The 27,670-nt window shown below is 39.8% G+C and overlaps 2 protein-coding genes across 3 annotated transcripts in view; both read right to left on the reverse strand.

The window, feature by feature from the left end:
* The window catches only part of ASPM (assembly factor for spindle microtubules), a 36,793-nt gene extending 24,318 nt beyond the window's left edge, over nt 1-12,475 (reverse strand). The window contains exons 1-11 of one of the 2 annotated variants that reach the window (XM_054038633.1): nt 12,085-12,475; nt 9,909-10,052; nt 7,971-9,318; nt 5,806-5,895; nt 4,211-4,357; nt 2,550-2,795; nt 2,298-2,365; nt 1,505-1,646; nt 1,289-1,419; nt 297-472; nt 53-198 (exon numbers count right to left, since the gene is read on the reverse strand). In XM_054038633.1, the coding sequence (XP_053894608.1) occupies nt 53-198; nt 297-472; nt 1,289-1,419; nt 1,505-1,646; nt 2,298-2,365; nt 2,550-2,795; nt 4,211-4,357; nt 5,806-5,895; nt 7,971-9,318; nt 9,909-10,052; nt 12,085-12,396 (2,950 nt within the window). In that variant the 5' untranslated portion in view covers nt 12,397-12,475. Of the gene's footprint in view, nt 1-52; nt 199-296; nt 473-1,288; nt 1,420-1,504; nt 1,647-2,297; nt 2,366-2,549; nt 2,796-4,210; nt 4,358-5,805; nt 5,896-7,970; nt 9,319-9,908; nt 10,053-12,084 lie in introns of those variants that run through there. The other variant, XM_054038634.1, reaches the window with a different exon arrangement.
* A 9,833-nt stretch (nt 12,476-22,308) lies between these two features.
* ZBTB41 (zinc finger and BTB domain containing 41) overlaps nt 22,309-27,670 on the reverse strand; it is a 31,231-nt gene continuing 25,869 nt past the window's right edge. The window contains exons 10-11 of the mRNA XM_054038055.1: nt 26,036-26,124; nt 22,309-25,223 (exon numbers count right to left, since the gene is read on the reverse strand). Coding sequence (XP_053894030.1) covers nt 24,571-25,223; nt 26,036-26,124 — 742 coding nt within the window. The 3' untranslated portion in view covers nt 22,309-24,570. The remainder of the gene's footprint in view (nt 25,224-26,035; nt 26,125-27,670) is intronic.

A 27,670-nucleotide genomic window follows, 5' to 3' on the forward strand; every position in this document is an offset into this window, starting at 1 on the left:
ATTCCTGTTCTTCAAATGCATAGTTATTCTAGCACTACTTTTCAATTCTTACCACATTCATCTTTCAACTGAATTCCCCGCTCTTTAAGAACATGAAGGGCAACATCAACATTATGCATCTTCTGGAGACGACTTATTGCAGGAACTCTTAGCTTCTTTGAGAGACTCCAGTTTTTTGTGAGGAGTTCCATTGTTCTCCTAACAATAAAGAGATTTCATATTGAAGTGTCTTAGTTCAGCTTACAGAAGGATTAGACAAATATAGATAGTCACAAAACCATTCTGTATCAACTTACACAAGACGAATGCCACATTGCAAGTCTACAGCTAGATTTGTAACAGCAAAGTCAAATTCATCAAGTGGTGTCTGAACATGACTAACAGGTAATCCCAGGAAGCCAAGATGACGGGAAAGGTCACCTTCACCACTCAGGAAGTCTCGTGAAAATGCCAGTAGAACATCTTTACTATTCTAAGAGGAAATAAAATAAACTTAGACCAAGTGACCATTTTGATCCCTTCCCCAAATGCCTTTAGCTTTGTTATTTGTCGTTTAGTACTATGCACAAGATACAAAAATTCAAGTACTTAAATATCTCTTCATGGCATTAAATTGTGTCCACAATATTCTAACGCTGACACAGATAGCTAACTGGTTTCCTAATGACTGCTTTCATAACTTCCCTAGGTGTACAGCAAAAAAAAAAATCAAGCTGCTGTAACACTAGTTAATCATACCTGTTCTGCATCCTCAGAAGTTCGTGAACAATTTTTTCTTTTTATTTACTCATGCATTTAACTCATTAAACAGTGTTGTAGTCTAAGTAATGGACACTTTTATACCATGACTTGAACTAAAAAACATTTTTACTCTAGTCAGTTAAACATAAATGAGGCTATTTACTAAGTAAACATCTAGCATGACAGATAGGGACATGCAGCCTAGCTTTCTAGAACAAAGTATTATAGGACAGCCCTCGGATAAACTTTCAAAATGCAAGAGAATTTAACTTCAGATGACAAATGCTGTGGCAGAGCAGTATTTAGTCTTAGAAAGAGAAGGAAAGCACCTCTAGAACGCAAGGATCTTGAGCTCCCTATAACTTATATGCACTTCAGAAGTCCTGATGGTAAGTCTTACACAGCTAGTGACCTCCTGGAAGATTTGCTGAGTGTGACTAGTACTAAAGTCTTAACATTAAAAAAGCAACTTTATATTATATGCATACAAAGTCATATGTTCAAACATCAAACAACATCGTTAAAAGAAATGGCTACCATACTTTACCTTGAACTCTGCATCCTTGCAGAAGAGGCAAGGGTCATGGTCAATGATTCTAGACTGTTTGGCATGATCAAGAAAGCAAACTAACAGCAGCAATTTTTTCAATGTAAATTTAGACAAAGCTTCTTCATGACCTAAAAATATTAAGTTCATAAAGATGTTATTTATGAATGCAAAGTTAAATGCTAAAAATAGACTATTTTAAAAAGTAGTAGTTACCATCCCGATAAAGGTGAGGTACAGTGGGGTGTCTGTATTCAGCTGCTATATCAGGGTTCCAAAGTAGGCGACTTAGAATAAACATTGCCAAACCCATAATATCACTATTACTCTCCAAAGCAATCAGTTCTCCATAAATAGTCTAATGAGAAAAAACAAAAAATAAAGGAAACTTTAAAATTAAAAAAATGCTCACAATTGTATTATTTCTTTCTTTAGAATTTCAGTAGGATATATTCAAAATAAATAGCAGTACACTATTTAAGAGTTTCTCACTAGCAAAAATAATTAGTAACCTAGCCCATTTTTTTGGGAACAGATTAATCTGCAAAACAGTAAACAAAGTTACAGTCCTAGTTTTATTCCAGAAGGTGTCCCAAATGCAATGCCCATCTAAAAAGTTAAAATTAGTATCAATGTGATCTACTGGCTCTTCGGTGTCTGGAAAGTGTTCTCTGCTTCCATCAGGAGCTCCCTAACCAGTCCCAACATAGCTGGCTGCAGTATAGTGGGAGCGCACTAGGCATCAATTTCCTACGAACTACTGAAGGGTAAAGTTACTTGAGCAACAGCAAAGGAGCCCAGTTCCAGGGTATTCCTCACAGAAAGGCACTTTTAAATTGCCCGATGAAATATTCTCTTTTGTAACACAACAACCATGAATTAAAAGGAAATGTGAAATTGTTCTGTTCTGATAATAAACCAGAGCTGCCTGCCAGCTACAGTTGAACTTGAGAGCCACTCTTGGCACAGGCTTTACAAGAATAGAGTATCCATAAGAAGCATTGCTTACTTCCAGACCTATGCGTAGCCACAAAGGGTTGTAAGATAAAAGCCAGTTGAGGACTTTCTGTCTTTCTCCTGAAATGAATGCAAAGTATGATGAAATGTTAAATTCAGCAAACACTTTTAAACCATATTTCATTGTTACAAAGCCACCTGGTTACAAAGATTTTCTACTCTACTTGCTACACTTATAATAAATACACTTTCAATTCTATTTTACCAAAAATACTAAATATCAACAACATTTGTACATTCTTACCAATATCTTTCCAGAGATGCCTATCTTTCCGAACTAGCAAACGTCTAGTTTCAATCTCAAACTCCAGTCTCTTAATAGCTTTAAGCATTGTTTCAGAGGTAAACAAACGGCATGCTGCACGTCGTAGTTTATTCAACCTGCATCGAGCAGTATAAGCTCTCAGGGACATTTCCTCTTTTGTTGGTGCTCTAGGAACACTGGCTTTATGATGATTTTCTGCTCCCAAGATAAGTGCAGCTGCATTTACTAATTGAAAAGAGAATAAAAAAGAAAAAACAGGTGTGTATATATATATATATGAGAGACAAAGGTAAATTAGTATCTGTCATAACTATAAAAGGGAAGGGTAACAGCCCTCCTGTGTACAATGCTATAAAGTCCCTCCTGGCCAGAGACTCCAAAATCCTTTTACCTGTAAAGGGTTAAGAAGCTCAGGTAACCTGGCTGACACCTGACCCAAAGGACCAATAAGGGGACAAGATACTTTCAAATCTTGGTGGGGGGGAATGCTTTTGTTTGTGCTCTTTGTTTTGGGGATTGTTCGCTCTTGGGACTGAGAGGGACCAGACATCAATCCATGCTCTCCAAATCTTCTGAACAAGTCTCTCTTATTTCAAACTTGTAAGTAACAGCCAGGCAAGGCGTGTTAGGTTTGTCTTTGTTTTCTCAACTTGTAAATGTACCTTTTGCTAGAAGGTTTACCTCTGTTTAAGTAACTTTGAACTTAAGGCTAGAGGGGGTTCCTCTGGGCTCTTTGAATCGGATTATCCTGTAAAGTTATTTTCCATCCTGATTTTACAAAGATGATTTTTACCTTTCTTTCTTTAATTAAAAGCCTTCTTTTTAAGAACCTGATTGATTTTTCCTTGTTTTTAGATCCAAGGGGATTGGATCTGGACTCACCAGGAATTGGTGGGTGAAGAAGTCTCTCAAGGCTACCCAGGGAAGGGAGTTAGCACTTGGGAGTGGTGGCAGCAAAACCAGATCTAAGCTGGTAATTCAGTTTAGAGGTCCTCATGCAGGTCCCCCACATCTGTACCCTAGAGTTCAGAGTGGGGAAGGAACCTTGACAGCATCTGTTTTATAAGAGTTCACTATTTTTCCTAATCATTTTACTTCTATTTAAATGCACACTAATACACAGATGACATATCTAGTATAATAGAACTCTGCATGAGAAAAATCAAACTTCTCAAGACCATACACTTTCAATTAAAGAACATGGGGGAAAAAAATTATATAAATAAAACTTCAAAACAGCATTCAGAATTCAGTGCAACCTCTACTGAAACAGATAACTGCAGAACTAACATTTGGGTATCAAAGTAGCTCTGAAAATAGGGATGCAAATTGAATTTCCTTTCATTCCAATCTCAGGACAGAAGTTCATGAAGGGGGGGGGGGGAGCAGGGGGAATAAAATAAAATAAAAAAAGTCAACCACCTCTTGATATAAAAATTACCCTTATTGAAAAGTCACTTAAACATACACACAGATAAATTAATGAAAGCTTAATTGATACTAGCTTTTAGCTAGTGGTTTTATTCATCATATATGAGTTTAATTAAAAAAACTCCTGGAGCAAGTTTTGCTTCATATATTGACATTAAAGTGTTCCCATGATTTAGCAGAAGTGCACTATTTCAAGTTACCTACTTTACCTTGTGAACTCTCTGTTTTTACAGTAAAGTCATCAGGTGTAAGTATGAAATTCAGCCACCAGGTAAAGCCTCGCTGCTGCTTTTCCTTCCAGCGCTCATCATAGAACATGTTTTTAGCAGCAAAAGGCATTGGATGCCTAGGAATGACTTAAAGGGGGGGTGGGGAGAGAAAAGATTATTTAAATAAATAACTTTAATTTGAACTTTGTCTATGTTTTTTCCTACAAATATGCAGTTCTTCACTTTAACTTGAGTGACTTGCACAAAAATGGAATTATGAGGAAAGTATTTAGACACCACATGCCACTTTTATTGTACTTGCTGTTGTCTTCAACTAATAAGTTCTTCAAGACAAGGACAGTTATTGGTATGACAGTTCATGCTATTATCTAGTGCTTTATCAATATTAGCGGTAATGTTAAGTAGCCTGGTGCTTTTAAGTATACTGAAAAACCTTTGAAGCATGATTTATTGTTACATTTGATTCCACATATCTGCTTCATGAGTGTACTCAGAATCACATCTGTCTACCATAAAACAAATTATTAGCAGAGGTGAAAAAAGAAATCTGGAAATAAGGGGCTACATTGTCAAGGGGACTTAGGCTAGGTCTACACTGGCAATCAAGCGACAAAACTTTTGTCGTTCAGAGGTGTTAACCCCCACCCCGAGATACAAAAGTTTTGCCGCGGCAAGCATCAGTGTGAACAGCGCGCTGTCGGCAGGAGCGCTCTCCTGTCAACAACGTGAACTCCACTCGTTGGGGGTGGAAGTAAAACAGCAACTACACTGCCCGACTTTCAGCGATACAGCTGTGTCGCTAAAAGCTATGTAGTGTAGACAAAGCCTTAGGCACCATTCACAGAGCCCCACCCCCTTGATCTCCACTGTGGAGCAACGACTTGAACCCAGGTCTCCCATATCAGGTATGTGCCCCAACTACTGAGTTAGGGAGTATTCTGGGTTAAGGATTATTCTCAATCTCTTCTGCTGAAGCTGTTCCACTTTGCATTACTAATTAAATATTAATTGGGCTAGAAAGTGAGAATGACTCTGCAGCCTGGTGGTTAGAACACTCCATTGGGATGTGGGAGAGTCAAATTCCAGTCCCTACTCTAATTAATATTTTATACAACATGAAACAGCCTCAATTCAAAAGATTGAGAAAGACCCACCTAAAAATTCCCCATAGCCAGGACACTGTCCTGGTATATGGGAGACCTACTCTAGAATGTGGACTTGAACCCGAGTCTCCTGCATCCCAGGACAGTGTCCTAACCATGAAGCTAAAAGTTATAAGGAAGGCATCACCACACTACCACCTCCTCCCCACCATTTTGTGGCTCCACCCCCCAAAAAAACTGTTTCAATATTATCAAAACAAACTGTTTCATTTTCAGCTTACCAAAACATTTTGATTTTTTGGTTCAGTCATAACTATCTGGCAAAGTCTACATGAATTCGCAAGCAGTTTTGGGTCAACAAGAACAACACTTTTGTCAAAAACTATTAGCCAAAAAATTCGCCCAGCTCAATTATGACATTCAATTCAAGAAAAATTCTGGACTTCATAGATACTGAAAACCTCTGTTTACCTGTTTTTAATGGTTTTATGAAGGTCAGCTGAGACTGTGCCACACCATCAATGGGTTTAGTAGTTTTGTTGATAGTTTTAGACGAAGAACCTAAAAATGTTAACAAAACATCAGATGTCGGGGGGGGGGGGGGAGGGGAAATGGTGAGACTACCACCACCAACAAGCAAGCAAGGTGTAGTTAAGGATTATAGCCTTGACTCCATTCTTTACCAACCTTGTCAATTATGGGTAGGGGTATAACACGTGTCGGAGACACTATAGAAAATTCCTTAACTCTAGCTGGTATAGGTTGAACAGAGGCTTTATTTTTAATCTTTAAATTAGCATCCTTCAGTGTTTCAGGAAAAGTAAAAAACAATATTTCAATGTTATCTGTGATGGAGAAACATTAATTCTCTAGATGCTATGTAAGCATATTATACATGTCAAGTATCAGAGGGGTAGCCATGTTAGTCTGAATCTGTAAAAAGCAACAGAGGGTCCTGTGGCACCTTTGAGATTTCCATTACTTGCATCTGAAGAAGTGAGGTTCTGACCCACGAAAGCTTATGCTCCCAGTACTTCTGTTAGTCTCAAAGGTGCCACAGGACCCTCTGTTGCTTTTTACATATTATACATAAGTCTTCTGGCTAATGAATGCTAGAAGAATGCAGATAAATTGCTTTGCTTGGCAGCTGTAAAAAGAGTGAAAGAAAAAAATTGAAGTGTAAGCTGACAATTAAAAAAGCACTACTGCATTCCATGCTTCCTCACCACACTGAGAAAAAAGTATTACCTGTAATTGTTCTCAGAAGATACGCATCCTAATGGACTACCCAATGGACTTTAAAGTCTATTACCAGCACAAGGTATTAATTTCCAAAGTTCAAAATTCTAAGCCACTGGCATCTATCTGGATGGTCTAGTGGGTAGAAACCTAGTCCAGGCCATGGGAGACCTGGGTGTCCTGAGGTTCACGGGACCGCCTGGGTTCAACTCCCTATTGTGCCATAGACTGTGACCTTGGGCAAGTCGTTTAGTCTCTGGATCAGTTACCCATTACAAAATGGGATTTTACTTTGTGTTCATCACTGAAGGAGGCAAGACATGAATTCATTCTGAACTCCTGTGCTGTTCCAGAGCCAAGCACCATTCAGCATTTATATGCTCAAGAAGAACAATGCTAGGTTTCAAATAAGTTAAATTGGGTGTAAGTGTTTCAAAGTTACATTTCAATAGTGAAATGTAGCTATATTTAGGGCTGGGGCAAACTGTGTACTGTTCTCTCTTCACGCTGTCTCTGTGTTGTTATATCTGTATAACCCTATGAAGACAATGGTGAACATATTTTGAAGACAAAGATTACAGATATAATAGAGCAGATTTTCACCTGCAAGAACCTTTACAGGCAGTTATACCAGGGCAGGAAAACCCCATCCTAACTTTAAGAAATGGCATCATGAGGGTCACTTTTCAGAGCAGATGTATATTTTAAGAAAATTATAAAGTGTTAGCACACCAAAGAGAATTATACTTATGTGAGACTGCTAAATGAGCCAATCGTAAGAAATAGAGTGAGCAGAGAACCATGTGTAGAAATTTATGGCACCAGAAATGCATTCACACCTGTGAGCCATTGTGAATAGTCTTTTAGAGAATACCAGATGAGACATTTAAGCAAACTTTTTGAAATGCATTAATACTAAGTATTTTCATTTTTGACAGCATGTCACATTCCATGCTAGATTTTCCACAGCCCCACCAAAGCTTATCTAGCACTTCCTCTCCTCATTTTAAAATCCCCTTCATCTACCACCTCTACCCAAATGTCTTGCCTGAAATAAACTGCTCAGAACCAATGCTTTGCTCCACAAAGCCACAGGAGACAAATCTAGTGCTTTCCCAGCAATGTTGCTAAATATGGCAGGTCTTCTAGCACACTACAAGACTATTTAGCAGATACCAGTTAAGTGGCTTCTGCTAAATGAATGCAGACAGTGTATTCTCTAGCCAAGCTTTATTGCTACCAGACAACTTGAGAAGTTGCTACAGTATCATAATACTTGCTGCAGAAAGAGGTACTGAAATGCTGAGTTCTAGGGATCGCCTTATAACATTTTAGCAAAATATGGAGACACTTAAGTTATTTTCTTTCACTAAACAACACAAATGAAAAATGCTCACCGGTTTTCTTTCTGTGGTTTAATTTCTCTCTGCTTATGTGCTTAGAGACCGATGGTCTTACAGTAGTTTTTATTTTACTGTCAACACAAGATGTAAAGATTCTTTTGGTTTCTGTTTCTTCCACATATTCTGTAGCTGTAGCCTTAATATCTTCCAAGTATACTTCATTTTTCCTCTTACGACTACGTAAAGTAGATCCAATGGAAGATGAATATATTTCATCTTTGGTTTCACCTGAGATGGGATCTATAACTGGAAGGTTCTGGAGTATTTCTAACTTTGAATGTCTAGGAACCATACTTACTCCTTCCCTTATCATATTAAGAGATTTTCTAGATTTTGGCTTAGTTGTCTCCATTCCTTTTCTTTCAGCAGCAGACGACTTATTTTTGATGACAGTAGCAGAAAGCACAGGACGTTTTTTTGGTTGTTCTCTTTGGGAGCAACTGCGAATCTGAAGGTCCTCATCAGAAAGAGGAAAATTGAGATGATTTTGTTCGGGTTTGGTACAATGAAGTAACTGAGATTTCGCTATAGGCGTCTCATCAAAGACGTCATTTGGAAACTTATGTTCTACAGATACACTTATGAACTGCATTTTTTCATTTTCTTTCCATTTTGAAGATGACGACTTCTCTGTGATACAAGTCTCCACACTGGAGGATAAAGAGGATGGTGAAACAGATAGGTGGACTTGAGACACTGATTCTATAGCTAAGTTGTCTTTTACAAACTGATCAGGTGACAATATGGGAGCAACTTGCTCTGCTACAACTTCTACATTAAGTTGATAACTGTCATTTATAAAAGAATCTGGACTTAAAATTCTCCTTTGAGTCAAAGAGGAATGCAAGGCTGCCGTCCATTCCGGAGCACAAACAGGTGAATGTGTATTTGATCTGTGTGCTTGTACTAATCCAGAAGGAGAACTGTGTATACTTGAGGATTTTATTTCCTCATTAGGATTATGAAGTTTCTTGATGTTACATGTGTGTATTTCTTGCAATAATTCATCATTTACCACTGTACCAAGAACTGAGTATGTAGTAGATCTTCTCATTGAAAGAGGTGTGCAAATGGTATCATGATGTTCTTGCAATACAGGACTGATAGGAGATATAGGCAGTTTGTTTTCTAAAGTGATAAGCGAGTTTTTTGGGGGGGACATGCTACCTCGTATCACATCCAAATTTTCACAGGATTGGAGTGGGCTTCTAACTGTATCTGTTTTTTTGGAAACACGAAAAGTTTTGTTAACATTTTTAACATTTAAATGTTTTTTCTTAGCTCTTGTAGAAACTGATCCTTCTGAAGTATTTTTCTTTTTAATAGCATCCCAAAGACTCTTCTGAAAAACCACAAATAAAAAAATAAAATTAGAGGGTTTGCAAGGTAGTTGTTTTTTAAATATAATGCACTTATATATCCATCCACACAGATAATGAATTGATAGCTAACAGATACAAAAACTAAGTTTTTAATTTTGGGTTGTTTAAGTTATTTTGAATAGATACACACTAAAAAAGTAATATGTAGCCACATGCTCTATGCACTTACCATAAACTTTAAAATGCCCACATCAAAAACCACACACCAACATAGCTGAAGCACAGCAATACAATGCAATATAATCCATAATCAAACCAACCAGGAAAATAAGCTAAAGCCATTTTTCTACTCCAATAATTCACCCTTAAGATGTTCTACCACTTTCAAATGGGAAAAGAAAAATTTTGCAGTATTCACTGGATTTGGGCTATTTCAGGATCAAGGAGAGCAAATTCCAAGTTATTGGGGGATCCCACTGAGGATACCCATTCAACAATTCATCTGTGTCTACACTAGTAGAAACAATTGGTACATTGCAAAATTTTGACTCACATGCAAGCAACAAATAAGACAAAAATAATTAGTGTTAATTAAAAATACATTTCTTACCTTTTTCTTCAGAGGCTGCTCAGCAACACCCAACAACACAGCCTGATGTTTTACAATGCCATTAACAATAAAAGTTACCAGTTCTCGGACTTTTCCTTCTTCTAATGGCGTCCATGTGATAGAAATAAAGATTCTTTCTCCAGACTATGAGAGAACGAAGCGTTAAAACAAAAACATTGTAAGGACATGAAAATATTTTTAAGAGAATTGATCATTTAAAAAAGAAGCAGCGAACAAAAGTGTTAGTGTCTGTGAATGCTTTTAAGTAAAGTGCTATATAAATGCTAATTAGCATGGCTTACATTTTCAGCCACTGAGTGCATAAATATGGGTTGGCGTCTCTAAATTTATGCACCGAACTTTAAAAATGTTGACTTATTAGATGAATTACAGTTGTTATGATGGAGGACAGGTGAGAAAGTACAAATACACAATAGTGAGGTTAGGAGATAGAATGGATATAAGAAGAAAGGAATGTGATTTTCATAGAACATCAGGGTTGGAAGGGACCTCAGGAGGTCATCTAGTCCAACCCCCTGCTCAAAGCAGGACCAATCCCCACACAGGAAAACCTGCTGTCACATTATTGACTCGAACTGGGACCATATAGATCATTGTTGCAACCAAGGTCCTGTAGCGGCACCAAATCTTGTATAAAGGGGGTCAAATAAGGTATCTAAGACAAAGTTATGGTTTGCTGGTTATGATTATGCTGTCTATATGTGTGTATCATTTTTGTAGTTGAAGTTATGAATATTGGCTCTATACTGTCTGTATTTCAAACTTATACTATGCTTCTGGGTGACATCCCAGCTCTGCCTAGCCTGCTTGATGGCCCATTAAGGACCATCAGCTATATAACTGACCCATTGAGAGAAGGCAGATACGCCTTGTAACTCAGCAAAGTATGCAGGGACTTGCCCATGTGACTCCAGACTCCATTTTGCTGTAATTTTCCACAGTAAGAACCAAGAGGAGTTCCTACACCTGGAAAAGACTATAAAAGGCTAATGCCTCATCTCCACCTTGTCTTCAATCCTGCTTCTTACCTCTGGAGGGATTTTGCTACAAACTGAAGCTCTAAACAAAGGACTGATGACTCATCCCAGCTCAAACCAAAGACGGACATTATGTAATGCCTGAAAAATCTCATTATATTTTGCTGGTCCTTGTAGCAAAAAAAAAAAATAAAATAAAATAAAATAAAAATCTTTTTATGCTAAAGAGGTTCCATACACAATTAACTCATTTAACACATTTACTTGCACTATTGATAGTAAATTGTGGCAGCTGTCACTTCCTCAGGAGATTCTGCTTCTTATGCTGTCAGAAGGCACTTGTCAAAATTTGCTACCTGCTGTTACAAAGATGTACTGTATACTCCTGGGAGAATGCTGGACCAAAAAATTAAAAATTCCACACACAATATTTTAAAATTCTGCCTATTATATTTGTCAAAATAACCACACCAGTTTCAATTATTTTTGGTCACGTATTTCAAAATACCTGTCAGAAAAGTACGTCTGTAACAATAAAGACAACAAAAAAGATTCAGGAAATGTCTTTTGACAAATAGATTCCTTACTAGTCATATCAGATAACGTGACATCTGTGGTTCTTCCCATTGGGAGTTTGGGTCTAGCAGTGACCAAAACAGCCTTATGATTAAATTGTATGATGTTTTATCTTAAGAGTAGGAACAGCAAAGCATAAGAAGTTTTTGAACCACACAAAAGGCGATACATGTCTATCTTACCTAAAGCCTGACCAATCTGAAGCAGACAAAGACACACCTACCCCCTGCAGGGTTGATTCGTCAGTTTCTCCCCCTTAACTATCTGCCCTCTTCTAGAGCGAGTGTGTCTTTAAACCATCCTGAAGCTTTTGATACTCCTCCCCCTCAGAGGGCCTGAGCCGGGGCATGGAAATGAACGCATTGCTCCTGAGCATATTGTCCTCCCCCTTCCTTGGTAAAGCTGAGAGCGGATTAACTCAGTCAAGGGTCATACATTATTCCTGGCAGCTCCAAGCCCGTCACGCCGGCTCAGGGCATGTAACCGCACCGCCCCAACGAGCCCCTCCAGCCACGGGGGTTGCCAGGGGGCCGCGCAGAGGTGGGGCTGGTGAGGGGACGCGAAGCCGCAGCAGCTCGGGCTCTCCCCGAGCCCGGCCCTACCTGGATGAGGAAGCGCCGGCGCTCCAGGCTGAAGCCTGTGGAGGGAGCCGGGAAGCGGTCGATAACCACATCAGCCTCCTCCGGGTTGGGGTTATCTACGGCCAGGAGCCGGGTGCAGGAGGCGCCGGGCCGGAGGCTGCCGAAGCTGAGGAAGGGCGGCCGGGAGAAGTGGGTGAGAGTCAGCACGGCGGGGTCTTGGTCTTCCTCCTCCTCCTCCCTGCCAGCCCAGCGCCGCCTCCGCCGCCCCGGGCTCTCGGCCGGGCTCAGTCCGCAGGCAGCGGCGGCTCCCCTGCGCAGCAGCTCTGCAGCCATCGTCGGCTTGTTGCTGCCGAGACTCGGCGCTGCCCGGTCCCCGCACAGCGCGGACAAACCGCACGAGCCAGACGCATAAACAGGCAGCACGATGCTAACCGCCCCGGCCAACCATTCAAACCCAGCGCCACCGCCAATCCCCAAGCGCCCCCACGGCCCGCCAATCCCCACACAGCCCTGTCCCAACCCGCCCACCAACCAGCGGCGCAGCGTCTCTTCCAGGCCACCAATCGCCATACAGCGGCCACCCTGTCGCCTCTCCGCCAATCACTACCCGGCGTTTTATTTAAACATCAGCTCGGAGATGGGTGGCTGGAGGGGAGTTCCCCAGAGCAGGCTCTGCCGGCAGGTGAGCCGCTCGCTCGCTCGCGGGGCGGGACTTGGGAGGGTCATACGGCCGCTGCGCCTAGCACAGGGCGGGAGGGAAAGAGGATTCCCTGGGGAGAATTCCGTGCGCGTCACACCCCTCCCCCCTCCTGACTGCCTACCAAGCTGCTATTGCCACCGCCCAGCTGGCTGACAACCAGCCTGAGCCCACTTCCGTGTGCATAGGTGCTGACTTTTCGGTGTGCCGGTGGGTGCCCTCCCGAGGCACCACTCCCTCTCTGCCCTCTCCTCCAAGCACCTCTGCCAGTTTTAGAAGGAGGCTATTCACGTTAGAAAGACAAGGTGGGTGAGGTCCTATCTTTTATTGGACCAGCTTCTGTTGGTGAGAGAGACAAGCCTTGGAGCTTTCAGAGACAGCTCCAAAGCTTGTCTCTCTCTCTCACCAACAAAAGTTGCTCCAATAAAAGATAGGACCTCACTTACCTTGTGGCTCTAATTTCCTGGGAACAACAGGGCTACACCAACAAAAAATGCAGCCCTGGAGCACCCACGAGTTGGCGCCTATGCCCGTGTGTAATGGATGTGCTACTGCAAGTGCTATGCCTTTTCTCGGGAGGGCAGACTGGTCTAAGGGCAAGTCTTCACTCCAGCCAGAAGGTAACATATGTTGTTATGTAATTACTGCGATGGCTGACCTCTACACTCCCCCCCTCCTTCTGTCCAAGGGGGTTTCCACCACCAACGGGGGTGTTGGGAGCCCTACTGCCCCCCCCCCAGGGTTCTCCACTCCCTGCTTCCAGCCACTGGGCAGACCCCGGGCTTCTCTGCATAGGGAGGGGAAGCCTCCAAGTAGCATCACAGACGAGAGTGGGGAGCCCAGGGAAGCCCAGCTCTAGCTGTCTTGCTTTCTTGTCAATTTCAGGGCTCCAGCATGGAGCTGTGAGATTGACAAGACAACTAACAGTGGATGTAAATAAGGTAGTGTCTGCACTGCATCGCCTTAACTACACTGTGTCAAGTATCAGGGGGTAGCCGTGTTAGTCTGTATCTACAAAAACAACAAGGAGTCTGGCGGCACCTTAAAGACTAACAGATTTATTTGGGCATAAGCTTTCATGAGTAAAAACCTCACTTCTTCGGATGCATAGAGTGAAAGTTACAGATGCAGGCATTATATACTGACACATGGAGAGCAGGGAGTTACTTCACAAGTGGAGAACCAGTGTTGACAGGGCCAATTCAATCAGGGTGGATGTAGTCCACTCCCAATAATAGATGAGGAGGTGTCAATTCCAGGAGAGGAAAAGCTGCTTCTGTAGTGAGCCAGCCACTCCCAGTCCCTATTCAAGCCCAGATTAATGGTGTTGAATTTGCAAATGAATTTTAGTTTTGTTTCTCTTTGAAGTCTGTTTCTGAAGTTTTTTTGTTCAATGATAGTGACTTTTAAATCTGTAATAGAATGACCAGGGAGACTGAAGTGTTCACTTACTGGCTTGTGTATGTTACCATTCCTGATGTCTGATTTGTGTCCATTTATTCTTTTGCGGAGGGACTGTCCGGTTTGGCCAATGTACATGGCAGAGGGGCATTGCTGGCACATGATGGCATATATGACATTAGTAAGTGAACACTTCAATCTCCCTGGTCATTCTATTACAGATTTAAAAGTCACTATCATTGAACAAAAAAACTTCAGAAACAGACTTCAAAGAGAAACAAAACTAAAATTCATTTGCAAATTCAACACCATTAATCTGGGCTTGAATAGGGACTGGGAGTGGCTGGCTCACTACAGAAGCAGCTTTTCCTCTCCTGGAATTGACACCTCCTCATCTATTATTGGGAGTGGACTACATCCACCCTGATTGAATTGGCCCTGTCAACACTGGTTCTCCACTTGTGAAGTAACTCCCTGCTTTCCATGTGTCAGTATATAATGCCTGCATCTGTAACTTTCACTCTATGCATCCGAAGAAGTGAGGTTTTTACTCACGAAAGCTTATGCCCAAATAAATCTGTTAGTCTTTAAGGTGCCACCAGACTCCTTGTTGTTCTTAACTACACTGACATAAGTGCTATGCCTCTCCTGGAGGTGGAGTTATGTTGATGTAAGAGGACACCACAACTACAGCCTTGTCCTGCTCATGTAAGTGTGTATACTGACATAATTAATTAGGTCACCATATGCTGCCTTACCTTAACCTAACTGTGTAGTGCAGACCAGGCCTAACACTTCCTTCTAGGCTTGACATCTATGACTTATGCATTGATGGCTGCAGTAGCTACTGCTGCCTCTGCCCTCCCCCGTTAATAAACATCACTTATGTTGCAAAATGATCAAAATATACATCTGTTAATGTTATGAAATAAGGTGTAGTGTACATTATTACACACTAAAGTCAAGGTGAGTGGACCAACTTCTGCTGGTGAGGGAGGCAAGCTTTTGAGCTCTTTGTGGGGGAGGAGATGACCAAGATAAGTTAGTTCAATACCAGATATTACCTCACCTATTTTTTCTCTCTAATATCCTATGACCAATATGGCTACAACACTGCATACAATTCTACACTACTGTATTTATATAACACTAATTGTACACTAGCCTCTAGAGCAGCGGTTCTCAACCTATTTATCACTGTGGGCTGCATATGCAGCTCTTGTGGCACCTTAGAGACTAACAAATTTATTAGAGCATAAGCTTTCGTGGACTACAGCCCACTTCTTCGGATGCATATAGAATGGAACATATAATGAGGAGATATATATACACACATACAGAGAGCATAAACAGGTGGGAGTTGTCTTACCAACTCTGAGAGGCCAATTAATTAAGAGAAAAAAAACTTTTGAAGTGATAATCAAGCTAGCCCAGTACAGACAGTTTGATAAGAAGTGTGAGAATACTTACAAGGGGAGATAGTCAACGTTTGTAATGGCTCAGCCATTCCCAGTCCTTATTCAAACCGGAGTTGATTGTGTCTAGTTTGCATATCAATTCTAGCTCTGCAGTGCCCCTCTGCCATGTACATTTGCCAAACCGGACAGTCTCTACGCAAAAGAATTAATGGACACAAATCTGACATCAGGAATCAAAATACTCAAAAACCAGTGGGAGAACACTTTAACCTGTCTGGTCATTCAGTGACAGACCTGCAGGTGGCTATATTACAACAGAAAAACTTCAAAAACAGACTCCAAAGAGAGACTGCAGAGCTAGAATTGATATGCAAACTAGACACAATCAACTCCGGTTTGAATAAGGACTGGGAATGGCTGAGCCATTACAAACGTTGACTATCTCCCCTTGTAAGTACTCTCACACTTCTTATCAAACTGTCTGTACTGGGCTAGCTTGATTATCACTTCAAAAGTTTTTTTTTTTTTTTTTTTTCTCTTAATTAATTGGCCTTTCAGAGTTGGTAAGACAACTCCCACCTCTTTATGCTCTCTGTATGTGTGTATATATATCTCCTCATTATATGTTCCATTCTATATGCATCCGAAGAAGTGGGCTGTAGTCCACGAAAGCTTATGCTCTAATAAATTTGTTAGTCTCTAAGGTGCCACAAGTACTCCTGTTCTTCTTTTTGCGGATACAGACTAACACGGCTGTTACTCTGAAACTTGTCAATATGCAGCTCTGTGTGTGTTATGTGGGCCACATCCACCTGTACATCTAAAAAAAAAAAGTTTAGTATTTGTTATATGACAGCAGTATGATTCAGATCAATATAGTACCTTTCACTTCAACACTGGCAAATGTCTACCAAGAGCATTTTGAATTAGCAAAATAAGTCAAAACATTAACTGTTAAAATTAATTTATTCTAAGGGCAGTATGGTTGGGCTGAGTGCCTGGAGAGCGCAGCTCTGGAGCCTGCCGGCAAAGAGGGGGAACCCACCCATGCAAACACACCCTCCTGGCCTGTCCTCCCAGCACCCAGATCCCCTACCCCCAACACTAACCTGGCACATGGGCCTGTTCCTCAGATACAGGGTGCCCTGTGCAGGGTAGGACGGGCCATCCAGGGACTGCCCCCTTCCTTTCAGTCCCACACCTAGGGACTGCCCACCATCAACTGCCTCCAGTACCCAGCCCCCCCAAGGACTGTCCTCCAGCACTCAACCCCCCATCCAGGGACCATGCCCCATTATGTAGCCCCTGATCCAGAGACTACCCCCAGCCATCAGTCCCCCTCACCTAAAGTCTGTCCCCCATGCACTGGCTGCACCTCTCTCCCTGCAGCCCTAGGCCCCTGCATCCCCCTCCCTGGGCCTGCTGGTCTCCTACCTTGGCTGCACATAGTTCAACTGTGCAGCGCACCTGCCACTGTGGTCCTAATGCCAGGGAGCCTGCTCCAGCCGAGGTCAATGGACCAGTGATTCTATTGGGGGCGGGGGGAAAGAGAGAGGCTGCTGGGCCCAATCCAGGGTGTGGGGTGGGGGGGCTGATGCCACTGGGCCCAATCCTACTGAAGGGCTGACACCCCCCATTTTGCACTCCCACCCAGCTCTGCATCCTGGGACAGGTGCCCCTCCTGCCCCACTCTAGTTATAGTCCTGTCACTTGTACCACAACTGTGTGCTGATTGGGCCGCAAGTGGCTCTCAGATTGAGAACTACTGCTTTAGGGCAAGTAAAATACAAGGAGCACAGTGCAATCTCTAAGATCTTCAAGGACTCCCCTCCTCTCCCAGACAGTTTCTTCACACTTCCACTGCTGGACTTAGTTACCCAGCTATGTTATTGTCAGATACTTTTCATCAATTATGTCATAAGGTAATGTGATAAGGTTGCACACAATTGGAAGATGTTCACAGGTAACATTGTGTGAATACTTTCATCTGGTAACTTTCAATGAATAAGAATGTATATTTTTAGTTCCTTATTCAGATTGCCTCTTTTTCTATAGTCCCTCTTCCATAAAGAGGTGTTAGACAGTATTTTTAAAGTACATCACTGGCAAACCACAGTCCTGTATTTGACTCTTAACAGCCCCAAAAAGAAATCTAAAATGGCTAGTTTACAGAATCTAGAGGGAGAAGGATCACCTTTCAGGTTAAAAGCAATTATTTCCCTTTCCTATGTTGGGAATGTCAAAAAAATAAAAGGGATGGCCAATTATGATGGTTCCAAAAATGGCAATTACTTTTGCTTAGTGCAAAGCTGGGCTGGATTGGAATAATATTCTATGATCAAGCCTGTCCAGTCCACAGCCTAGAATGACTGCAACATCCAAACGTTCTGGTCCTTCCAAGGTTCATTAGTTTACCAATTCAGAAGCAGTTAAACAGCTAAAATGACCTAGTAGAAAGTTCATGTGTTTTTTTATGCACATAAAATCAATCAATTTCACTTCTCTAAGTTCACCCAGGCATTTTGGAAGCTGTCCATGCCAGGGGAGATTTTCAAAGGCACAAACCAGAGTTTGAAAGTCTCTCCCCTAACTTCCCATTGGGGATGGCCAATGCATTATCCTCCTCTACTGTCTATTGCAGGGGTCAGCAACCTCTGGCACACGGCTCGCCAGGGTAAGCACCCTGGTGGGCCAGGCCAGTTTGGTTACCTGCCGCATCGGCAGGTTTGGCCCCTCGTGGCTCCCACTGGCTGCGGTTCGCCGCTCCAGCACAAACCGCTGGTCTATTGTTTGCACATGGTTTAAAGAGATCACGCATAACTGGGTATATGAATATCTATTCCTATTTTAGTTTTGGAAATTTTACCTTAAATTGCACAATAAGTGCAGTTCCTTTGATAGATGAAATACAAATGGTTTTGGTAAGCCTTACATTTTTTTTATTTTTTAAAACAAGACTTCCCACATTCAAAGATCAGATCAAACCAAGGGTTTTTTCCTATATTAAATTTAATTTACAACATAAAATGTAAGATCATGAGACAGCCACAAATCTGACAAAATTTCAAAAACAAGATAGTTCGTCTTCCATTATCTTTGAATCTGAAAGACAGAATACTGCATTTTCATGCTGTTAAAATCAGTTCAAACCTAGACCAACAACTGTTATGCTATACAAAGCACACAGGATCTTTTATAGAGGAAAAGGCAAATACTCCACATTTATTGAAAATACAAGTTAGCATATGCTTTTTAGTCATACACACACAGTTCTGTCAGTTGATGTTTATAGTTACCAGTTCAGAGTCTGGATCATTCTAGTGGACAGCCAGATTGGTTGCAGAAGGGAGCCAGGCTCTGTCAGTCGTGATCCTATGCTTCTGGAGTGTGGCAAGACGAACCCAAAGCCCCATGGCAGAGCACCCTGTTTTGTTTTTTCTGTTGAAGTCTATGGATTTTGCTGTGTCAGTTTGAGTCAGAGTTACTTCTTAATTGGTGTCAAGTATCAGAGGGGTAGCAATGTTTGTTGCTTTTTACAGATCCAGACTAAGTCCTAGGGCACCTTATAGACTAACAGACTTATTAGAGCATAAGCTTTCATGGGTGAATACCCACTTCATCAGATGCACATGCGAAGTGGGTATTCACCCACAAAAGCTTATGCTCCAATACGTCTGTTAGTCTATAAGGTGCCACAGGACTCTGTCACTTCTTAATTGGTGTATTTTTTGATGTTAACATTCCAATACACCTCCGAGAGGGTCATTCTGTCCTGGTTTAGATTTAATTAATTGTTCTTAGGGGTGCCAGCCTTCACCTTAGGGTTGTCAATCTGCCCTCTCTTCATTATGGATGCGCATTGATGGTTACGTCTTTTCACTCCTTCTTCCTTGACCTTTTGGCTATAACAATGGCCTTCCACCTTATTTTTTTCTGATGCATACATTCCTCATTCACACAGGCCTTTGAGAATACAAACAGCGTCAGTCTATATTGAGCAAAAAGGCATTGCAAATTAAACCTTGCTAAGTTTTAGAACCAATAACCAAGACAATTTACATTGAGACCCAGGCCTTCAATATTCCCCTAATCTACTTAACATAAAACACAATACAGAATTCTGTCTCTTACTATCTAAACCTTAAAACAAAGAACTAAAGAGGGCCCAATTTGTAATGCATGTGGGAAACCACAGTAGTCATTATAAACTTATCTTAAAACAAAAGGGTGACCATAATTAGTCATAAGGATTCTTCTGGTCTATTCATTCCTTTCTGCTATTCAAAAAAAGGGTGTCTGGCAGGATAAAATCAAATCATACATTAATTCTCATAGTACAATTATAAAATCCTGCTCCTACACAACCACTCCTGCAAGAAATGTTGAAATGCAAGCAACATTAGGACAAAGGAACTTAAAAATTTTAATATCAAACAATTACACAGAGGACTGAGTTATTCTACATTTACAATGCCTTATAGCAGAGTGATTTTTCCCTAAAAAAAGACAATTGTACTTAAAAAGACTTCCACCTAAAATATCAGTCTATTACAGACCACACTAAAAAGCACAGCATTTCAAATAACAGTGGCCAAATATTACCAATTTTTTTATTTTGCTCTTTTTTATATAAAAAAGTTTAACATTTTAAAATGAACAAAATGCTTTGTTATGGGAGACTTCAAACAATTTGAAAATAGTTACCTTTAATGCACCAGAACAGTCATCATAAAATATAGAGAAAGGACAGTTATGGATTTTATCAAAGTGTCTGCCCCCCTTTTTTCAGCAGTAACATTCAATCAATACTTATGCATGTTAGCTTGTTAAAGAAGAGGCCCATGATGACATGACTTAAATACTCCTGATCTTATAAGCAAGGTCAAAGATGACAGCAATCCTAAGGATATATATACACACACACACACACACACACACACAAATATGCTTCCTGCACTCAAGCACCATATCAATTCCTGAAGCCTGAAGTTATTATTCATGTGAGATCAATTTAAGGAAATTGATCTCGAATTGCTTTTTACTTTTATGCAGATATCCATGAATGGATTCCCCATCTCCACCCCAAGAAGGAAAAAAAGCTCTGATCTGCAACTATATTCTCACAGTTCATGTCTGCTTTACGTGAAAGCTCCACCTTAAAAAAATAAAAATAATTAAAAAAAAAAAAAAACAAGAAAGGCGGGGGGGAGGGAAGGGTAATTAATTCCCTGTCTACATAATGCATTTTACATCTGGTCAAGCACATTATGAAGAGGTTATTGACTTGCTCTGAAGCATTATATTTTGGATATTGGAACAAGTGATCTGTCCAGAAAATTCTGTTCCCAATATGTTTCTCCCCAGGATTGTTTACTACAGTGTATCAGTTTTCTTTACACTTTAAGTCTTTCATTTCTGAGTGGTATTTGAGACATGATTAGTCTTAAAATATTATTTTACTTTTAATTTACATATTTTTAATCTTCAAGGTACACAATATAAGCCAAGCTATACCACTGTCACTACTACTGCTGCTGCTGTTGTTGTCCAGAATAAGGACAGCCTTGGAAAACGATACTACTGTAGAAAGAGTAGCAATGCTCAGGAAGAATTTCTTAAAATAAATAAATAAATCCCATTCAAAGATATGATATCTTTGAATAATCAGTGACCTGGTAAATACAAGGGAAAAATCAAAGGTTTTTTGAAAGGCATATGCAATATGTAAACAGAACATAAATGCAGTATTTTTTGCAGAACTACATAGGAGCCTAAGATTAAAGAAAATTTCACAAAAACCCTTTTAGATAGAAGAGCACAAATGAAGATTCCACTTTTCCTCCCAAAGCTGTTTTTGTGGGAGGAAACCCCCCCCCCCCCCCACAATTTTTAAATATTTGGCACTGATCAGAAAGTGACATTTTAAAGAGAAAGCTGAAGGAGGATGTGGGTCTAAGTGGTGAGCTGAGTCAATGCTACAAGATTAAAGCAGCCTTTATTATAAAAGCTCTCTCTCAATGCTTAAAGAATATGCTCTAGTTATATAGGTACAAATACATGTGTTTATTGATATATGACGGTACCATGGCCAAGAAGCTCTGATCTGTGCAGTCAAGATGGTTCATATTTTTCTCTCAATCCAAACCATTTTATTCAGAAATAGGGCTCTCTCTCAGGTTGAAGATCATCTGTTCATGCTTATAGAATGAAGTACCAGTCCATGGTGATTTACTTGACTCGCATGCAAATTCACTATACCCATAAGGCCATAAGAATCAAAACCCAGCACATGAAAAAAATTAACTATTTAATAATTTAGCAATTCTATGTAATTTTTCCTACATGAACTATTTTTTCCCTTCAGGCAACGATTGAGCCTGACCGGCAGGTAAAGATGCAAACTAGTTTGGTTAACTGTAAAACTGAACTGATGAACTATTAGGCCAACATTTTTAAGAGAGCATAGTGATTTGGAGTACCCAACTTAAACACCTTTAAAGTGTCTCCAGTTGAGCACCCAAAGTCACTAGGCACTTTTGAAAATATTGGCTTTAATAATTAATCAACTAGAGTGATCAGTCAATGTACAAATAGGCACAATCATGACAGACCTAAAAAGAACATTAAATGTTGAGATTGAATTTGGGGCATATATTACTTAAATAATGTGAAGTGTGTTCCAGACTGATTGGATTTAAAAACAAAATAAAACAAAACTTAACAACCAAAAATTTTAAGCCACTGTTTAATTGAAATCCTCTCCACACTCATTGCAGAGGAAGTAAGTAAGTAAAGAATGCAAAGTTAGAATGTCAGTCTCAGAACTGTGCTGACAGCATTGATGTCAGTTTATCTTTGATGGTATGAGCATAACCTTTGGAAACCACATTGGTTTATGTTTCACAAACAGTATGGGCGTACAGAAGAGTAAAAACTCCAGTGCTTGTCAACTTGAAAGGTACACACTAAATAGTATTTTTGTGCATTGGAGTGCAAGAATGGTGGTCATTTAAAACTTTTTTTTTTTTTTTTTTTTTTTTTTGCAGAGAACAAGCGGGAAGCACAGTACTTGACAGTGTCCTTTTAGAAGATGGCATTCAATGGGCTGAATATTGTTGTATAATGTTAATTAGTACTCATCTTTTTACCTGACATATGTACAGCATCTCCGTATGAACGTTCCCAGAGTACTTCATCTCATCTTGCTTTGTACATATAAACACAAAACAATTAAACATACACTTAGTCCCACTATAGGAACTGAATTTTAAAGATCTGTAAGTCTAGGACTTCTATTGTGCTTCTTTGGACAAGTCCTTATTTAAATAATGATACATTTAAATTCTATGCAGGCTAGTACTAATTCAACTGCTAACAGAAATCTTTGGTGCACTTAGATGAGAATCAGTGAGGTTGAAAAGTTTCTACACATGACCAAACACCAAGTCCTGGCCCCAATCCTGAAAAGCACTCAAACACCTCACAGAAAGTGATTAGCATTTTATAAGATAGGGCCATTAAGAGAGTTTGTAGCAGTAGGATGCTGACATTTTTTCAGAAACTATTTATGCTCCTACCAAATGCAGAACTTTAACAACAACTCACCATGGCAAATGAACTTTCAGTTTCATAATTTAGAAATTGGATATAAATATTTTACAATAATAATAAAAGCAAGAAAACCAGATTTTTAATGGGAAGTAGACATTAGTTTAAAATGTAATCCCTAATGAGACATAATTGAGAGACAAGTATGATTCCACGTATTTCCTTTGGCACAAGATTGACTGAGTCTAAAACAAGGAAAGTATTATTTTGGGAATGAGGTTAGAAGTAGAACCCTGCACGGATACAAAGTTTGTATGCGCATCCGATCCGCAATCCACAAAAATGATCTGCAGATATCCAAGGATTTGCAGAGCTCCACCTAGAAGAAAATTTGAGGGATTTAATAATTTAAATTATTCTAGATAGTGGATTTGATATGGTTCTACACTAGAAGAACAGTAAGGAAACAATAAAAGAATAGTTAAAGCCCTTACATGTTCTAATCTTCCTTCCTCTTCCTAATTATTTGTCACCTATATACAATGTATATCATGTAAGGTGAAACAACAAATGACTTCCTTTCACTTTCTTTTCCAGAAGCCAACTGAAGATTTATAATTGCTGATTTCATTAATCTTTTAATGAATTGAAGCAAATTACTTTTCTGAAAAGAGCTTTTTACATTACTTTACACAGCAGTAATGTAGAAATGGGCATATCAGTGCGGACTTCAGCTTGGTTTGATTCTGTGCTCATAAACAAGGATGAACTATTCCAATCTTATTATTGCCTGAGGATTACAGTATATTATCACCACATCTCTAAACCTTTCAAGGCCCAAATGTTGGAAACATTCTAGAAGATTGAACCAAGGTTAAGAGAGCACAAGTACTGTTTATAGTCTCAGATTCATAATTCCATTATTCAGATATGAATTACAGTAAAAAAATGTAACCAGGTTTGTCTGGGATAAAGTTAAATTTTAGTTTAAGGTGAGGGATCATTAAGAGGTTTAGTTTCATGTTCTTTTCCAATCGTGACCCTAATGAATTGGCCATAACCCTTCTAATATACTTTTCCATTATCTAAAGAAAGGTTTATTTGGAAAGTGAGATGCAGACAGGTGAACAATTATTTTTATTAATGGCCAGGTATGGGATTAAAGTTTGCTGCAGCTAGTATTCTTAAAAGATATTTGAGAACCTGTTTTCAAAAGACCTTCTATAAGATTTTTAAAAGTCTTTAAAACCACAAGAAACACTATAAATATACATCAAAATGTGTCTTAATGTTCATATATGCAAACAAATCTATTTCTTCCTTGCACTCAACAAAACTGTTCAGAAGACTAGAAGTCCAAATAAACTACAAAAAACTTAGTAGCCATATTAGTCCTCTGGTGGCTAATGGCTTAGTAAGTTAGGTGGAATGTTATGGGTCCGATCATGAATGTTCATTATTTGACATATTCTGTACAGTTGGAGCTGTATCAAGCCCCAATAAAGTTCCAAGGTAAGATTGGTCTCTAGGATCCAACATTTGCTCAGGTCTGACAGGATGAACTATATTTGCAGGCTGGGGAGTGAGAGTATATTTTTCCAGAAATGCCATTTCTGTTGTTCGTTGATAATCTGGCTGCTGTATCTGTGGGGGAAGAATGCCATGAGACTGGGGTGAGAGAGTAGTGGTATGTTGTACTAGATCAGCTTGAGGTTCCCGCATCTGAACTGGTACCAGTGTTACTGGCACACATACTTCTGCTGGTACATTCTGTAGCATAGGTTTGACTTCTGTTTCGTAAACTTCGGGCTGATCCATGTATGGTTTAGACTCAATTTGGAAAACTTTGTCATCAGGGGTGTACTGTACTGGCAAGGAGATTACTTTTTCTTCAGAAGTGGTTACTGTTTCTTCTGCAGCTTTTGTTCCATGTACATGGTCAATATGGTATTTCAACTTGTCTTTTCGTTTAAATGTTGCATTGCAATGCTGGCAGTTAAAAGGTCGAGCATCTGAATGAATAACCATGTGTTTTGTTAATGTCTTCTTAATTCTAAAGGACTGGCTACAGATTTGACATTTGTATGGTTTCTCACCTGTAGAACAAAAGGAGTCAGCATTAATAGATAAAAATGTGAAGTCAAGTATCACTATGTAGAAACCATATGGTTGGGGATGGGGGACTATATTATATAATAAACATGGTTCTCAAGTAGCTGTACTGGAAAAAAATACATTTGGCATCTGAGAATACAATTCACTAAGTAAAAACAGAAAAGTTATTTTGAAGTGATATCCGTATAGCATTCTCGTCAAATCCAACTAGTTCGGATTTTTGCCAAGTGCACACTAAGGGGACCAGTCAGTAAATCTAACAAAGAGAAATTACATTCACGTTATTGTTCTATTGCTAAAGAAGCTCAATTTAGCTTTTTTTTTTTTTTTTTTTAGGTCTTTCTCATGAACAATTACTTTCTTGCAGGGGAATCAGAGGATGCAGAGCTGAATGTATTAAGACACTAACCTTTCCCCTGGATAGTTAGGTTCCAAATCCTGATTTAGGTTACAAAGTGAAATTAAGTATTCCCTAGATCTCCAGACTGAGTAGAAGGTATGAGTAAATTTAGTAAGAATATACAATGAGCATCAGTAGAACACATACAAAATCAGAAGCTCCTTTGCCTAGGGAAGTCTAAAAAGAACTGACTACTACATTCAGAGGGCAGTATTCACACTCAGCAAGGGATGGCATACAAGCAGTAGGGAGCTCAGTTCATGCTACTGCTGCCCTAAAGGGTCATAAAGCCTGAAGAATTAGAAGAATTCTGTCAGTCCAGTGATAATTTATCATCATCATCTCCTGTCACTCCAAGTTGGCAGTAACACAGAATGATAGATAAAGTTTTACCTGAATGTGTCCTAAAATGCATTTCCAAACTTGATTTCCCTTTAAAAACTTTCTTGCAGACATCACACTGATGAAATGTTGCTTTATATCTGCAAAGAAGAAAACACGTTTACATTAGAAGATCAGGTTTTTCCAAAAAGTCTCAAATATGTACATAGCCTTTAAAGATTCTACAAACTGTATAAGAGTTACATATTTCTGTATTCCTCCCTCTACATTTATATTACAATATAAAACATATCTGGAGGTGACAGGCAATTCCTTTAGGCATTCACTTGTCAGAGGGCCATCTCAATTATTTTCTAGACTACTCTGCAAAATGAGTAGTCTAGTACTTTGTGTTCAGCAAATCTATTTAAAACTTCCCATCTGAAACCCAAATGTGCCCTGGAGAGGATCCTTCAGGTCAACATCCAAAGTTGGTTTTCAGTTTGGCAGCAAGTTATCCTACAAAACAAGCCTTAAGACTGGCTTATGTTCCTTTCCTCCCAGGTAGAAAAAAGTGACAATGAAACGTGTTGACTGAGGCAGTGAATTTAAGTACTGACAAAATAAAAGCTAAACAACCCTGTAATTGATTTTATGCACTTCTGTTAGCTAAGATTTACAGTAGATTATTCAAAATATGAACAAATATTGAAAGCAATGAGTTTGTCCTGAAAGCTAGTTCTGGTTTTCCATGTTAAAGTATAAGGACTTTGGGAGAGCTCACAGACTACTGAACTGACTTCTTGCAATTCAGTCATTTGCCCAGTTTGTAGATGGTAATTAGATTAAGTTGTTGTAGGAAACAACAGGCTACCAACTGTGAAAGTGAAATGAATTATATTAAAGAAATAGAATGAAATAAAGAATGCTGTATATACCTTTAAGTAGAAATGATGTAATCCAGGTGTCAGGAAAGCAGACATTAACTGTTAATCAACTGCTCCACTTAAGGACGATTGGTGAAGCATTAGCCTTAGCGCGATAAGAGTTAATAAGGAAGCAGGATATGCATATTGTGCCCCAGGCAAATTTTACAATTTTGCTCTCTCTGTCCCTTTGTTTAGTTCACACCCTTTTATCTGTATAAATAAGACTGTTTGAATCTTGCATGGTGCTCACATTATATGAGTGTTATTAGCACAGCGCTCTGCTAATAAAACAGAGTGGTCTGACAAACTCAGTCCTGAGTCTAACTTTGACAATTTGGAGGTCCCACTGAGATAGCAACCATCTTCACTGGGGCCGTGTGATTCCTGACTGTTTTTGTAGGACGACCGCAGCACACGGCACCTGGGCATTTGGCCCTAGTGGTCCTCCTCCTGAACGGAAGGGCGCATGACCACAGGTAGGTCTACGCCATCGAACCTGTTGGTTCCCACTCTGTTCTGTTCCGGGATCTGACATCAGGAATCTGGTCAGGTAACACTGGTCTACAATTTTTGAGAAGTCGTCTGCTTCAGAGATAAAATGTGCTATTATGTATTTTGATGTGCTGAATTCAAATATGACAATTAAAACAACTGATTGGCTACTGTTTCTAAGATATTTAAGTTTTTACATTTTATGTCTATGTATATTGTGTAGATAGTAGAGTTTTAATCGTAAATTGTAAACCTAGGTCTTTTCATGTGTTTATGATTGCTTTAC

The sequence above is a fragment of the Malaclemys terrapin genome, chromosome 8, assembly GCF_027887155.1.
Source record: "Malaclemys terrapin pileata isolate rMalTer1 chromosome 8, rMalTer1.hap1, whole genome shotgun sequence".
In the NCBI taxonomy this organism is placed as follows: domain Eukaryota; kingdom Metazoa; phylum Chordata; order Testudines; family Emydidae; genus Malaclemys; species Malaclemys terrapin.